The following is a 14,238-nucleotide window of genomic DNA, read 5'->3' on the forward strand; positions in this document are numbered from 1 at the left end:
AGTGGGTTGATGGTTGGACGTGGTCATCCTAGAGGTCTCTTCCAACCTTAATGGTCCTGTGATGATTTTTGAGCAGCAGGCTGAGCCTTGCAAAGGGAGGCTGGAATTCAAGCCAAAAAATGAGAAGCTTCCTCCCCATTGTGTGCAACAACAGAGGCGCCTCCAGAAGGAACACTGGGCTGTTGGAGTGCTGGGACTGGAGCGTATGCTGCCCCTCCTTGGTTCCTTCTTGAGCTTGCCTTCGTGTCCCACTGTTAGATTGACAGTGATTATTACAGCTTTGTGTAGGATAAGTGCTAGGATAAGGATAACAGGTGCTGCTGTCCTGGATATCATCACAGCTCGACGGGGTGCTGAGTGCCATGCTGTGCTCCTGTTCTGCACAGTGGTGTCACACCAGTATGGTGTGGGCTGTCAGACCGGGGCAGTGTCTGCAGGACACAACTGGAACAAAACGAGGGCAGGAAGCCCAGGTTGGGCTGCTGGTTTTCTGCTGAGCTTTTGGGATCCTTCTCTTTGTTCGCTTCTCATCTCATTTTAAGCATTTCTTTTTTCATTTTTGTGCCTAAGAGCAACTGCTTTAAGGAAGAAGGAGCGCTGTAGTGGGGGGATTGCAACGCCACAAGCAGGAGCTTTGTGGTACAGGAATGGCATTTCTGAGAAGCCCCTGCTGTGCCCTTGGCATGGGCCTTGAGAAGATGGCTGCATTCTCTCCCATCACACTGCAGCCTTTCTATTTCTATATCCCTTACGTAGTTGGTATTTAGTTAAGTAAAAGTGCAGCTATAATAAGCAGGAGGAATCGCTTGTGATAAACTGGACGGGCTACAGAGATGCCAAAGAGCAGCCCGGTGCAAATGCAACAGGAGGCGATGCCTTTTACTAGCAGAGGGATAATTAGCACGGCTGTTAATTACAAATCCGTGCCAGGCAGTGCAGATTCCAAGCCTGCTCTTTTCCACGGTGTTGTTCACCATAGCAGAGAAGGGCCCAGCACTTCCCTTCAGAGCGCCTGTAGCTATGAGAAAGGGTTATCCCCCTTATTAACTTCTGCAAAAAGAGGTTTATGCAGGAAATCCAATAACGCCTGAGAAACAAGAATCTGCATTCCCAAGCCTGTTAAAGGACTAGGGCAGAAACAGCACCCAGAGCTCCACAGGGGCAGCAGTGCCTGCTCCTGCCATGCCCACGCCAGCAGAGCAGCTGATGCTGTGCTGGTTGCTGGAGCTCTGGAACATCACAAAGGCTCTGTGCTGGAAGGCGATGCGTTTCCCTTTTCTTTCTGTGTTTGCCTGACCAGCTGGCACAAAGCTCGTGCTGTGCTGCAGGTATGGGAGGGAGGCCCTCATCTGCTGCCCCTGGGCTGCTGCTCCTCAGCACACTGCAGTGAATGAAGTGCTGCACGCTGTGCCCCCACGCTGGCCAGTCAGCAGGGAAAAAGTACCATCTTCCCTCGGTCTTCTTGGAAGTTTTCTCTAGGAATGTTTCTCTCCCAAAAGCTGGAGGACACGCTGACCTGCAGCACGGCTGGGCTTCCCTGCAGGAAGGTGGTAGGTGTGGGTTGGTGCCACGGCAGCAGACAGAGCGAATCCCAGGGCCTGGTTCTGTTACACTGGGGTGTTAGGGGCTGTGGGTAGACGTGGTGGGTTGATAAGATAAACTGGCAGAGTGAGCAAAAACAGTGCTTGGTGACACGTGGCGGGTGGGACGGTGTGGGTGGGTTGGGGTTGGACTTGGGGAAGTCTTTTCCCACCTCAGTGATTCTGTGATTTAAGCAAAGCACTTTTGGGGGCTGGGGTGTGGAAAAAGCAGGATAAAAAAGTGCAATAAACAGCATGGTTATTGAAAACGATTAAGATCTGTCAGCCTGAATAGCCAATCAGGGGGACATTTCCCACTTCCCGTGCCTACCTGTGCCACCTGCACGAGCCCCAGTGCTCCCTGCTCCACCACCACAACCACAAAGGGCAGCATTTGTGCTTGGTGGGTTTGGAATATCCCTCCATTGAAGGAAAAGCCCCCCCCCCTCCCAAAAAAGACAAAAATTTCAAAGCTCGCCGCAGATATCTCAGTTGTCATCCGCTGGGAAGGTTCTTGGCCGGTGCCTCGTTGCCGTGATGCATATGGTTTTATTTAACCTTTTTGTTAATGATCTGGAAAACGAAACAAACAGCGAGCTAATTAAATGAAGAGATGCTGCTAAAGCGAGAAGTGTTGCCAAGCCAGCAAGGAGACAGAGAAGCAGGGGATAAACGAGGTTGGGATCGCATGGCAGAGGGACACAGGGGGCTCTGGCTCTGCAAATCCATGGTGCTGTGAAGGAGCCGGGGAGGGAATGCCAACAGAGAGCAGTGTGACACTGGCTGGGCTGAGCTGAGAACGTCTCGGAGCTAAAGAGCAGCAGGACACAGTGGGGCCAAGGGCTGGTGAATGGAGCCGGGTGGTGGCACCTCCTCACTGCTGTGCCAGAGCTGGGGGGGACCCAAGGGTGTGGGCACAGAGGGGCACTTGGGGCAGAGAGCTTCTGCAGGAGGCTGAGGGATGGTGGTAGGCTGCTAACTGCTTCCCTGTGCTGTTCAGACAGAGCTGAGAACACTTTGTGGGAATAGGCAGTGAATTTGACGTGGAAAAAATGTGAAAAAGTGATGTCACTTGTAAGCATTGTTCATTTTCCAGTGCAGGAGGAGAGGGAGAATTTCAGCTAAGAAGTAAACTTCCATGGTCCTGATGATCTTTCCATTAAGAACTCTGTGAGATGAGGGATGCATCTGCGGTCAGAAATGTGTGTGGTACAAAGGGGAGAATGGGGGTCAGGGGGTCTCTGCAGAGTGTCAGCCCTATGGGGCATCCCCACAGACCTGCACAGCTCCCAGGCTTGGTGCTGCTTGCCAGGAATCCCAAACCAGCCCTGCTGAGGTGCAGCACAGAAGCACAACCCCACCCTGTGCTGTATACCAGCATGTATGTGTTTGTAGAGCAAACCATTGCTGTTTGCAGCGGGTTTCTTGAGGCTCACAGCCTCCTGCAGTAGCAAAACATTTCAGCTTCTCCGTCTGGTTGTCGCACACCTGACTTGGGCTCCACCAAGCTGGCACACGGTTGGTTTTGGTTCAGCTGTAGCTCTCATGTCTGCCATAAGCAGGTGACCCCCGTCTTCTCCATGAGCTGCATCAGATGCTGTGCTCACATCTTGCAGGAAGCATCAGTGTGTGTCTGCAGGCAGCAGGTGGGAGCTGCAGGGTGCTGGTGCAGGCTGCTGCCCATAGGCTGTGCTCGGTGTGCAGGTGCCACTTCTCCTGGTGGAGGGGAGGTTTGAATAGCTTTTGTTTTTATGATCTGACCACATGAATACTGAAACCCCGAATCTGTTTCGTTTAATAGCGAGTCCCTGGTGGCTAATTCTGCATGCAGCGCACAAAGCAGCGTGACTATTCTGGGATGGGATCCCAGTGACAGCGGTGAGTCATCGGCCGCAGCAGCAGCGATGATACCAGGAGCTATTTATTGCTGCTCTCTGGGCTGCGAGTTCTGCTCAGCTCCGAGTTCAGCTGGAAATTATGTAATTATTCCTCCTGGATGGTTTTTCTGATTGGTTTGTAATTACAAAACATTCTCAGAACGCTTCTGTGTTTGAAAATTAAGACCTCGGAATGACTTAACGCAAGAACGAAGAGATGAAATCCTCCTTGGCTTATGTATTGTTTTCCCTTATCAGTTAATCAGACAGCTTTCTGGATGTCACTGTACAAACCTCTCTGCAAAACAGTACAGCACGTGATTCCCTGGTTCAGCCCGTTTATAAACAAAGATTTGGGGTAGAATCATCATAGCACCGAGCTGCTGCTGGGTTCCTCGACTGCCCTGAGCCAGGAGCTGCTCTGCTGCTGCTTCCCACAGTGAGCAGAGCCTGCGGGGTGGGGGCTGGCAGGAACCTGCCCAGAAAATGGGGAGGGGGTGGCTCAGCCCTCTGTGCTGAAGTGCTGCCCCGAGGCTGAGCTCGGGTTTAGCTGCAACGCCAGAGAGAAGGTATTTCTCCGATCTCATCTCTCTTTAGCAGGAGAAAGTAAGTTCTGTCCTTCTGTTTATAATCTGTTCCTTGGAACTGCACTGTGAACTCAGCACAGGATTTCAAAAGTTACAGGAAAGGCAAGTAAGCAGGGCTCTGCAAAGCTCTAAATCAGATGTCACAGTTCCATTCCTTACGTCAGCCCGTGATTTTTACACTAGTCATACATCATTTTATTTCAGTTTTTATTCTGTGCTGCATTTTGACTTTTCAGTCTGATTTATCTCCCTTCCTTAGCAGAAGAATGGACATCTAAGGATGGTTTAGCAGCTGATTTGGGAGGAGGTGTAACCTGGAGGTACAAAGGCAGTGGTGATGTGGGTCTGTCGGGGGCACCATTCCGGTGGATGGCAGTAAGACAAGTGATGTTCCTCCGTGTCCCAGCCCCTACCCAGCTGTGGGAGCTGCTCCTGTCCCTGCCACTGCCAATGGGTGGCACTGGGAGGAGGAGGAGTGGACCTTCAGTGTAGGCAGCACTCAGTGTGTGCTCACACCAGCTCAGTGTGAGCGGGGAGTGTGTCTGGATGCCATCCTGACAACGCAGTGTGTTGGCAATACTGGGGAGGAGAAATGTGTCCTGGGAAAGCAGCTTCTAACGACTGCAAGTAGGGGATATCTCTTTGGACACCTTTTAGCAACAAGCATTTTTTAAAGGCCTTGTTTTTTGGGGTTTGGCATTTTATTTTTGTACGGACTGTGGCACTCACAGTCACAGGATGCTGAGAACTCAGTGATGTCTGCTTGGTTGCTGCCAACTTTGGCTCAATGTTAGAAGCTGCTCCTGGGTGGGCACTCAGGCATTGGGGGCTTTTCTTTTTTTTTTTTTTTGTTCCATGAGTTTTTCCTGTTTGGAAACTGGGCTTAGGCTGCTGCTGAGGGGGGGCATTCAGGGAATCACGAGTTGGCTGGGCTTTGAGGTCCCTTCTGACCCAACTGCTCTGTGGCTGCGGTGGGCTGCGTCCCCAGGCCCAGCTGGGTGGGCACACATGGAGGACACTGATGCTGTGTCCATGGTGGTGTGGATGCGTGGAAAGGCATCCTTGAAAGCCTAGAGAAGGAATATTAGCTGAATGGAGAGGCAGCTGCGAGGGAGGTTCTGAAGTGGGCGTCGAACGTCCTAGTTTTGCTGCCATCACAAAAGGCTGCCTGCTGCTTTTTCATCTGTAAAGAAGGCAAATTGTTTGGAGTGGGTCCTGGGGAACACGCTGACCCCTTTTGCTTTGCTGCAGTGGCACCGCATAGTGCTTTCACAACTGTGCTCTGGAGATCTCCACCTCCTGCAGGTGTCCCAGCCGGCAGAGCAGGCCCTGCTAACGAGCCTGGCTGATGGCTGATGCCATGTTATACATTCATTTCAGACTGAAGGTGTTACGGGGTCGATTCTGACAAAAAAAAAATTAAATCTGTTCTCAGGAGGAACGAAAGGAAATTGCCGAAGCTGTAAGAAAAGCTTTACCTTCAGTCAGGTTGGATGTTGGTGTAACAGCACAGGGTAGGGAAAGTCGTGTGCTGAACAACAAACCTACCTGCTAAGGCAGCCCTGGCAGTGCCCTGCAAGCAAATCCGTGCCATGGGGAGAAGCTGTGCAGCCATCCAACCCCCAGCAGGAGTCCTGCATGGTGCGGGGTGAGCACAGCAGCCCCATCTCTGAGCCACGTAACTGCCTTCACGTGGCTGCGTGCTCTCTTCTGTTATTAAAAAAGAAAAGGGAAAGCTCTCATGGGCATGAATGAGGATTTATATAATAGGTTGCAAGGGTTCCATCAAAGCCGTTGTACTCTGTCTTGTGAATATCTATTTAATCAGTGGTTTAAAAAGAGCTCTTATTTGTGCTAAGTGATTCCCCTTTCTTAGGCTGCAGTGAGAATTTCGGGCTCTTGTGATGAGTGAGGGCAGCTCCTCTGGGCCTGAATGCTGCTCTTGAGCAGTCTCTGTGCTGGGGGGCTTCCAGTGCTCAGAGATGCCTTTGGGTGGTGCTTGGAGAGCCTGGCAAGGGGCAATGCCTGCACATTACCTCTGTGTCAAGCTGCTGTGCTTTATTAACTGCTTTCTTGAATTGAAGTGAAGGGAGAAGAGTCATTCTGGCTTTGCTTGTACTGCTGCTGGTGTGAGCATAAAGGTAAGCAGCACTGCAGTGGTTTCAGCATGCAGCTAATTAGCAGCACGGGTTGGCAGTTAGACGAAGCCGTGGAGAACCGTTCTTGCAGCATCTCAGTATTTCTTACGACAGTAGGCTGACAGCCTGAGCGTGCTCTGGAAGGTGTTGAAGCCACAGCGAGCAGGCTGTGTTCCTGCAAATGCCAGCAATAAATCCCTGCTCTGACGTCAGGTGCCGTGCGGAAGGTCTCAGTGTGACACACGCTGCTTTCTGCTCCATCCCTGTGGCTGCGCATGCTGGGCAGCCTCCCTTGACCATTTAAAGTAGCAGGAGATGAAAACCACGGCGTGTTTAGAGGTGGCTGTGCTAGGAACAGAAGGGCCTGACACGTCTGTCTGTTCCCTGCTGCGTCTCCCAGCGCCCTGCTATCTCTCTCGCCCTTCACATGATTTGCCACCAGGCCCTCCATATCTGCCCGCTATCTGATGTTCCCGGTCAGATGCTCCTCGTGCTGACGCCGGGTTATTAATACCACTGCTGCCATTTGCTCTGGCTGGCCGCTCTGAGGGGATACCCACGACTTCCTCCCACCCGCTGCCTGTGATCTTCATCTTTCCCAGACGCTCCCTGGGGCTGGCAGACGGCTGCTCACCCCGTGACTGATTGCTTTCCTGGCCACCGTCCAGCTCCGGGCGCATAAACACACTCAGAGGAAGGCTCAGTGCTGGCAGGTTCCTTATTCAGGAGGAGAAGCGAACCCCATTTCTGCTGGAGTTCACCCAAAGCAATAAGCGAGGGGCAGAGTTTCAGGCCCTGCTCATTTCAGCCCCTCACTTCCATTTAAAATACACAGCCAACAGCAATCTGGCACGTGCAGATGTTCTGCTGCTGCATGGAGTGCTGCCTGCCTGCATTGCCTGCATTGCCTGCACTGCCTGCCTGCATTGCCTGCCTCCTTGTTGCTTGCTTGCACTGCCTGTCTGCTGCCTGCATTGCCTGCCTCCCTTTCTTGCCCAGACTTCAGCACTCATTCTACATGTTTTCTCCCCTGTGTTCCATCAGTGAAGCCAAACCATTCTTGTTCTCCATTGCAATAACTCATCTGTTCCAACTATCTTCTGGTTTTGCACACAGTTTCTCAGTTTCTTTCTAGATGGCCCATTACTTGACCTTGATTGCTTCCACCAACGTGTCCTCCATTAGCTCAGTGCAACCCTTCCTGAACGCAGTAAACTCTCAGGATGCCTAAATTCTATTAGCTGAAGAATGAAGCATTTATGAAGATGACTTGAGCCTGAAGCACAGTCAGATACAGTGGTTTTCTGCCATGCCTACACTTTTATGCTTATTCACACTGAAAACTTCATCTCCTGCATTATTAGATGACAATTGGAGGTAGCAAGCACTATTTTTTTCCTAATCCCCCAGTATTGATGGCTGCGTTGCTGCACTGTTTGCCATTACTGACCTTGATGCCCTGTAGCTGCATTCAGTATCTCCAACATGCAGGACCTGTTTTCCTCTGTGCTCCCACGTCTGTTTTGAGCAGCACAGCACTGTGATTTGAAGTGACTCTGGAATGGTGTCTCCAGCAAGTAATTGTCAGCATGAGGCAGGGCTTCAAAGGAATTGCTAATTAAGATCAAACTGAGCCCTGCAGCAGGTCTGGGGAAGATTTGCATGTCCAGAGAAAGCGACAGTGTTACTAAGTGATATTTGGGGTGCCAGCAGCAAAGTGCTATTGCTTTCACAGCAGAACAGCTCCGTGCCAGGGGGCTGTGTGGGTCTGAGCAGGTGCAGCTGGAGGCAGCGTGGGGTTGCAGTTGGCTTTGCTGGTGATCCAGCTTGCCCATCCAGAGTCACAGTCATTTAGGTTGGAGAAGACCTCCATGATCACCAAGTCCAACCGTCAACCCATCCCGACCATGCCCACTAACCATGTCCTTGCTGGAATGTATGGCTTCAAGCACAGATTTCCCTTTTTTACCCTTCGGTTGGCCTCTTTTCCCCCTTTTCAAGCATCCTGAGGCTGGAGGAAAGCCTCCACGTTTGATCATGCCAAGGGATTTATTGTAGCTGGTGAAACCACTCAAAGGAGCATGGCTGTGGCAGGGCTGCGGTGGTTGCAGGCGCTCAGTGTGCTGCACTGGCACCATCCCTCACCTCTTTGGGCTTCATCCCATGGAGCACTCATGGAAGCAGGGATCAGCCCACAGCATGCATATGGAGTGGAGTGGAATGGAATGGAATGGAATGGAGTAGAATGGAATGGAGTGGAATGGAATGGAGTGGAATGGAATGGAGTGGAGTGGAATGGAGTGGAATGGAATGGAATGAAATGGAATGGAATGGAGTGGAGTGGAATGGAATGGAATGGAATGGAATGGAATGGAATGGAATGGAATGGAATGGAATGGAATGGAATAGAGTAGAATGGAATGGAATGGAGTGAAATGGAATGGAATGGAATAGAGTAGAATGGAATGGAGTGGAATGGAATGGAATGGGCTAGAATGGAATGGAATGGAGTGGAATGGAATGGAATGGAATGGAATGGAATGGAATGGAATGGAATGGAATGGAATGGAATAGAGTAGAATGGAATGGAATGGAGTGGAATGGAATGGAATGGAATGGAATGGAATGGAATGGAGTGGAATGGAGTGGAATGGAATGGAATGGAGTGGAATGGAATGGAGTGGAATGGAATGGAATGGAATGGAATAGAGTAGAATGGAATGGAATGGAATGGAATAGAGTAGAATGGAATGGAGTGGAATGGAGTGGAATGGAATGGAGTGGAATGGAATGGAGTGGAATGGAATGGAGTGGAATGGAATGGAATGGAATGGAATGGAATGGAGTGGAATGGAATGGAGTGGAATGGAATGGAGTGGAATGGAATGGAGTGGAATGGGGTGGAATGGAATGGAATGGAGTGGAATGGAATGGAATGGAATGGAATGGAATGGAATGGAATGGAATGGAATGGAATGGAGTGCAGTAGAGTGGAGTAGAAATAGAGTGGAAGGGAATGGAGTGGAATGAAATGGAACTGAATGGAATGGAAGGGAGTGGAATGGAGTAGAGTGGAGTGGAAAAGAATGGAGTGGAATGGAACAGAGTGGAATGAAGTAGCTCCATTGGAAGGGACTCTCTTCAAAAATCATTGGGTCCCAACTGCCTGACCACCTCTGGGCTAACCAGAAGTTTAAGTATATTACTGACGGTGTCATCCAAAGCCCCTTGAACACCAGCAGGGGCATCACCCACCTCTCTAGGAAGCCTGTTTTGGTCTTTGAGCACCCTCATGGTAAAACAGGTTTTCCATCTGGTCTGAACCTCCCCCAGTGCAGTGAGGAGCTCAGTGGTGGATGTGGCCATTGGCTGTGCACGGTCTTTTGCTGTTGCTGGAAGAGAACAGGAGTGCATGTGATTGGAAGATGTGAAGCAAGTAAAATCTTGCTGAAATGTAACCAACCAGATTAATTATATTTGGGAGGGCTGAGCATCCAAAGGATTTAATGATCTGAATACCATCTTAGAACATTTCATTGTCTTTTTGCTGGCAGGAACGCCAGCACCAATTATAGAAATAAATCAAAAAATCAGGTCAAATAATTATTTTATGAGCCAAGTGAAAAGGCTGGGTGCATCTCCTAATGCCGGGGTGCTTTTGGGAAGAAAGAGAAAAGCCCTTCAGGAGTAACATTGCTTCCTGTGCAAGGGGTGGCCGTGCACACACCTGTGGTGCAGTGCACACGTACGTGGTATGCACACACACACACCTGCTGTGTACACCCATTGTGTGCACACCCATCTGTGTTTCCAGGCTGTGGTAGTGGAGGCAGGGGTGTGGGACTACGCCTTGTGTTCAGCAGGGATTAACAGCAACAAAGATGAAGCAGCCTGGGATGTGCATTTGGAGGAATAACAACTGGGTTTTGAAATTCAGGATTTCTTCTCCGGGGGACTTTACCAACCACATGGCATTAACTTGTTACAGGATAACGTCAAGCAACTTATCTGTGCTAAACATGAAAAGGATTAGGGCTGTTGGAGGCTCTGTGCTAGAAGAAAGCCCGGGCTGCTTTCTGCCTCCCTCCTGTGCTTCTCAGTGGCTGTTGCAGCCCAGCAGGGGCTGCGGTGCTGGGCACGCCATGGGGCAGCTCTGCAGGATGCACTGCTCCGTGTCTGCACAGCCTGCAGGCCTGGGTTAAGAAGCACCGGTGGTTTCAAGTCCTTTCTGCATGAAGGATCTATTAGAGAAACCAGCAAGCTGCTGTGATAATGGGAAACAGGTGCAGAAAATCAGATAGCAGTGAGAAGCGGTTGTGCTCGTGCAGATTTCGATGTAACAAAGTGCATCTTTCTCATTGCCCGTGGTTTTTAGAATGTGGCTGAATGGCTCTGTGAGGAACGGGGCGGTGCAGGTCATGAGAGGGACCTTGTGATGAGCAGAGTGTGGCCAAACAGCACCGGGAGCACAGCTGTGTGCTGCTGCAGCCACAGCCCTCGGGTTGTGCATGGAAGAGTGGAAACATTGAAATGCCAAATGTGGGCAAGAATCATAGGATCACAGAATCATAGAATGGCATGGGTTGCAAAGGAGCACACTGCTCATCCAGTTCCAACCCCCTGCTATGTGCAAGTCACCAACCAGCAGACCAGGCTGCCCAGAGCCACATCCAGCCTGGCCTTGGATGCCTGCAGGGATGGGGCATCCACAGCCTCCTTGGGCAAACCACAACGCCCTGCCTGGTTCAGCAGGCTGAAGCCCCAGGGTCTGTGTGTTTTGTATGGTGGATCTGGTTTGCACTGACTACTCATGGAACCACGAGGGTTGGTAAAGACCATTACCATCACCTCATCCAGCTGCTAAGCGACTCAGACTCATCTTTGCTGTCAGACTGCAGAACACGGGCAGCCAGGGTTGCTGTCAGTCATTTCGTTTGTTTTCCAGATGAATGCATGAAGCCAGGCTGTGCTAAGCGTGATTTCCTCCTGCCACGCTGTTGCCCGTTCCCTCCATTCATCTGCACCGCAATGAAATCTTTTGCAGGTGCCCCTCGGGTGCACCGGCTGCGAGCTGCAGCTAACTCCTGCCACCTGCTGCCCTGCTCTGCCCTGCATCCCCTTCTGCTCTGCTTCTTAAGGGCTGCAGCGGGAGGAGGAGAGGGGCTGCTTTCCCCGAGTCCTGCTGGAGAAGTCTGGAATACCTGCGTCATCAGAGCTAATTGTCTCAATAGTGACAGATTAATTATCAGCCTGTGGTTGTAGCTACGGCAGTTACAGAGCTGAGTTTCTTCTTGTGGCTGGAAATAAAGTGTAGTCAGGCTGTTGGTGGAAGAGCAGATAACAAGGAGGAAAGGAATGTAATGGAGCCCTTACCAGGTTCAAGCACTGAGCAGTTGGGTGAGTGGATGCTACAGAGCAGCACGGTGTGTGCAGGGGTTGCCCTCCCTGCACACTGTATCACACCACTGCCCTGCCTTTGGATTCCAAGGAAGGAATCCATGTCCGCACTGGAAATCAGTGTTTTTAATTGCATTAGTTAAATGCATGTGCTTCCTAATTCAGGAAGAACCGTGTGCAGGGCCAATTGGCATGGAGCACCTGCGGCTGTGAGGACTGGACAAGTGTTGGGGACCCAATCTTTGCCTTTTCCTCCCCAGTAAGTCGGTTCTGGAGCCATAGAAACACCTTCCTGCCCCTCGAGCACAGAGGGATCAGTGCATAAGCCAAGTTGCAAACAGCCACATGCTGTACGATACCGATATCTGACCACTTGCTCCTTAAGTCATCAGCTGGTAATGCAAAAGGTGCTTGGTGTGGCTGAGCAGCAGAGCAGAGAACAGCACGTCTGTCTGTTGCTGCTTTCTGAGGGATGTCACCTGCAGGAGTGCCCAGAGTGACCTCAGCCACAAGCAGCAGCCAAGCTGAGAAACCATAAGGAAGTGGGTGTAGAATGGAAACGGTGACAGACAGCCTGGGTTCTCTTCCAAACCTCCGTTTTACAGCACAGCTGTTTGATGTTCGCTCAGCTGACACCTTGGGATGGCTGAGAAGTGAAACGTGGTTGGATGCCCGCTCCTCACAAACCTCGTGGGATTCCAAAACCTTTCTCCAAAAGAGGAGGAGGACAGTGTGGCACTGCCGGTGTGCTCAGTGTGTATGGCTCCATGGCACAGCGCCTTCTGTCCCCATGGCATTTGCGAGGATGTGGGTGAGGTTTGGCACAATGCACAGCACTTGAGAGAGCCGTGCCAGGAGAGGATCAGGCTGGATACTGGGAGAAATCTCTTCTCCAAAGAGCACTCAGCACTGCACAGCTGCCCAGGGAGGTGGGGAGGTCACCATTCCTGGAGGTGTTTCAGAACCACGGGGATGTGGCACTGAGGGACGTGGGCAGTGGGCATGGGGGGTGGGCTGCTCTGGGCTCGGGGATCTTGGAGGGTTTTTCCAATATGAATGATTCTGTGCTTCTGTGCACCGAAAGCTGGCTGTTGGCAGGCATGTGTGACGCAGTCTGTGCTTTGTTTGCAGCTTCGATGTGGAAAATGGCCCTTCCCCTGGCCGCAGCCCGCTGGACCCGCAGGCCAGCTCCTCCTCAGGGTTGGTGCTGCACACCACCTTCCCTGGGCACAGCCAGCGCCGGGAGTCCTTCCTCTACCGCTCAGACAGCGACTACGACTTGTCTCCAAAGACCATGTCCAGGAACTCCTCTCTCCCAAGCGAACAGTAAGCACAAACTCAGCTCACGTCATATTTGAGGCTGAGGGCTCTGCATGACTTCCTGCAATCCCCAAAAAGAGGTGTGTGTGAGCACTGCTCACATTTCACAGCCCAGCAGACACGTGCTGCCGTGGTCTGTCCAGCCATGACTTCCTCATCCCCATCCCATCCTGCAGGCACTCATTTTTGCCCCATAATCCAGCTGAAGTGCTTTCGAAGCCAGGGGGTGAAATACAAGAGGACCCCAGTGCCACTGGGAGCTGGTGTTTGGGGTGCAAAGCAGTGGGCAGAGCTGGGCTGTACTCGGCACAGTGCTGCAGCACGGTGTGCCCGCAGTGCCCTCTGTGCTTGCTTTTCCCTGCATGCTCTCAGTGCCTGGTTGGCATCCCCTGAGTTCTCAAGGAGGCAGCACGCCTACCCCTGCTGCACTTCTTCTTCTGTCTGACCCCATAGTGATAGGTCATTCACTAGAATGGAGTGAAAAATGCAGCAGAGAGGTTGATTTGACGGGATCCCTACCCCTGAAATGGAGCGCAAAGCTTCCATGAGTGCCCTGAATTTACAGCTCTTTATTTTAAAAGGCACAGTTTGAAGTTTAAGATGACCATAAAAATGCTCTCAAACAAAAAAGCATAGCTGCTGTAAAAGCCCTACCATTTTTTTTCCATGAAGCAGAAACCTGAATCTCAATGGGAGGTGTGGTGAATTCCCACAGGGGGAGCAGAGCATCCCTCCTGCCCCAGCGCCCTGAGCCCAGGCTTCTTGTGTGAGTGCTTTGTGCAGCGTTGCCAAGAAATCCCTCCCAGTGCTGGTGATGCTGTCCTTCCCTCAGCTCTTCTGCTCAAATCTTCCACGATGAAAACATCCAGTGTTTGGATAATGTGAAGCACGGTGACACAAAAGCCAGGAAATTCAGAGCTGACCTTTACCTGGGCCACGATGGGTTTTTCCACCTCCATACGAGCGCACTGCCCTGCCTCTGAGTTTCCTGGCTGTCCCTGCGCTGTGCCAGCGGTGCCACAGCCATCCCCATGCCCTGACCCAGCCATCAGGGCATCCATCCGTGTAGTGATGGGCGTGCTGTTCTTCCACCCTGCTACGGTGACTTACAGCCACATTCTCCATTCCCCCCCCAGGCACGGAGATGACCTGATCGTCACACCTTTCGCACAGGTGAGTTGGGAGCTTGCTGCTTCTTGCACGGGGCTGGCACAGAAAGGTTTGGCTTGAGAAGCGCTCACAAATCCCTTCTGCTCGCTCCAGGTGCTGGCCAGCTTGCGGAGCGTGAGGAACAACTTCACGCTGCTCACCAATTTGCACGGGACGGCCAACAAGTAAG

At 51.6% G+C, this 14,238-nt stretch overlaps 1 protein-coding gene across 5 annotated transcripts in view; it reads left to right on the forward strand.

Annotated features, from left to right (window-relative positions):
- The window catches only part of PDE4B (phosphodiesterase 4B), a 148,405-nt gene that overhangs the window by 89,475 nt on the left and 44,692 nt on the right, over positions 1 to 14,238 (forward strand). For 4 of the 5 annotated variants that reach the window (XM_031603929.2, XM_090146825.1, XM_031603937.2 and 1 more), the window contains 3 exons: positions 12,711 to 12,905; positions 14,036 to 14,072; positions 14,163 to 14,233. In XM_031603929.2, coding sequence (XP_031459789.1) covers positions 12,711 to 12,905; positions 14,036 to 14,072; positions 14,163 to 14,233 — 303 coding nt within the window. Of the gene's footprint in view, positions 1 to 4,324; positions 4,672 to 12,710; positions 12,906 to 14,035; positions 14,073 to 14,162; positions 14,234 to 14,238 lie in introns of those variants that run through there. The other variant, XM_090146827.1, reaches the window with a different exon arrangement.

Source organism: Phasianus colchicus, chromosome 9, assembly GCF_987193195.1.
Source record: "Phasianus colchicus chromosome 9, bPhaCol1.hap1.1, whole genome shotgun sequence".
Classification (NCBI taxonomy): Eukaryota; Metazoa; Chordata; class Aves; order Galliformes; family Phasianidae; genus Phasianus; species Phasianus colchicus.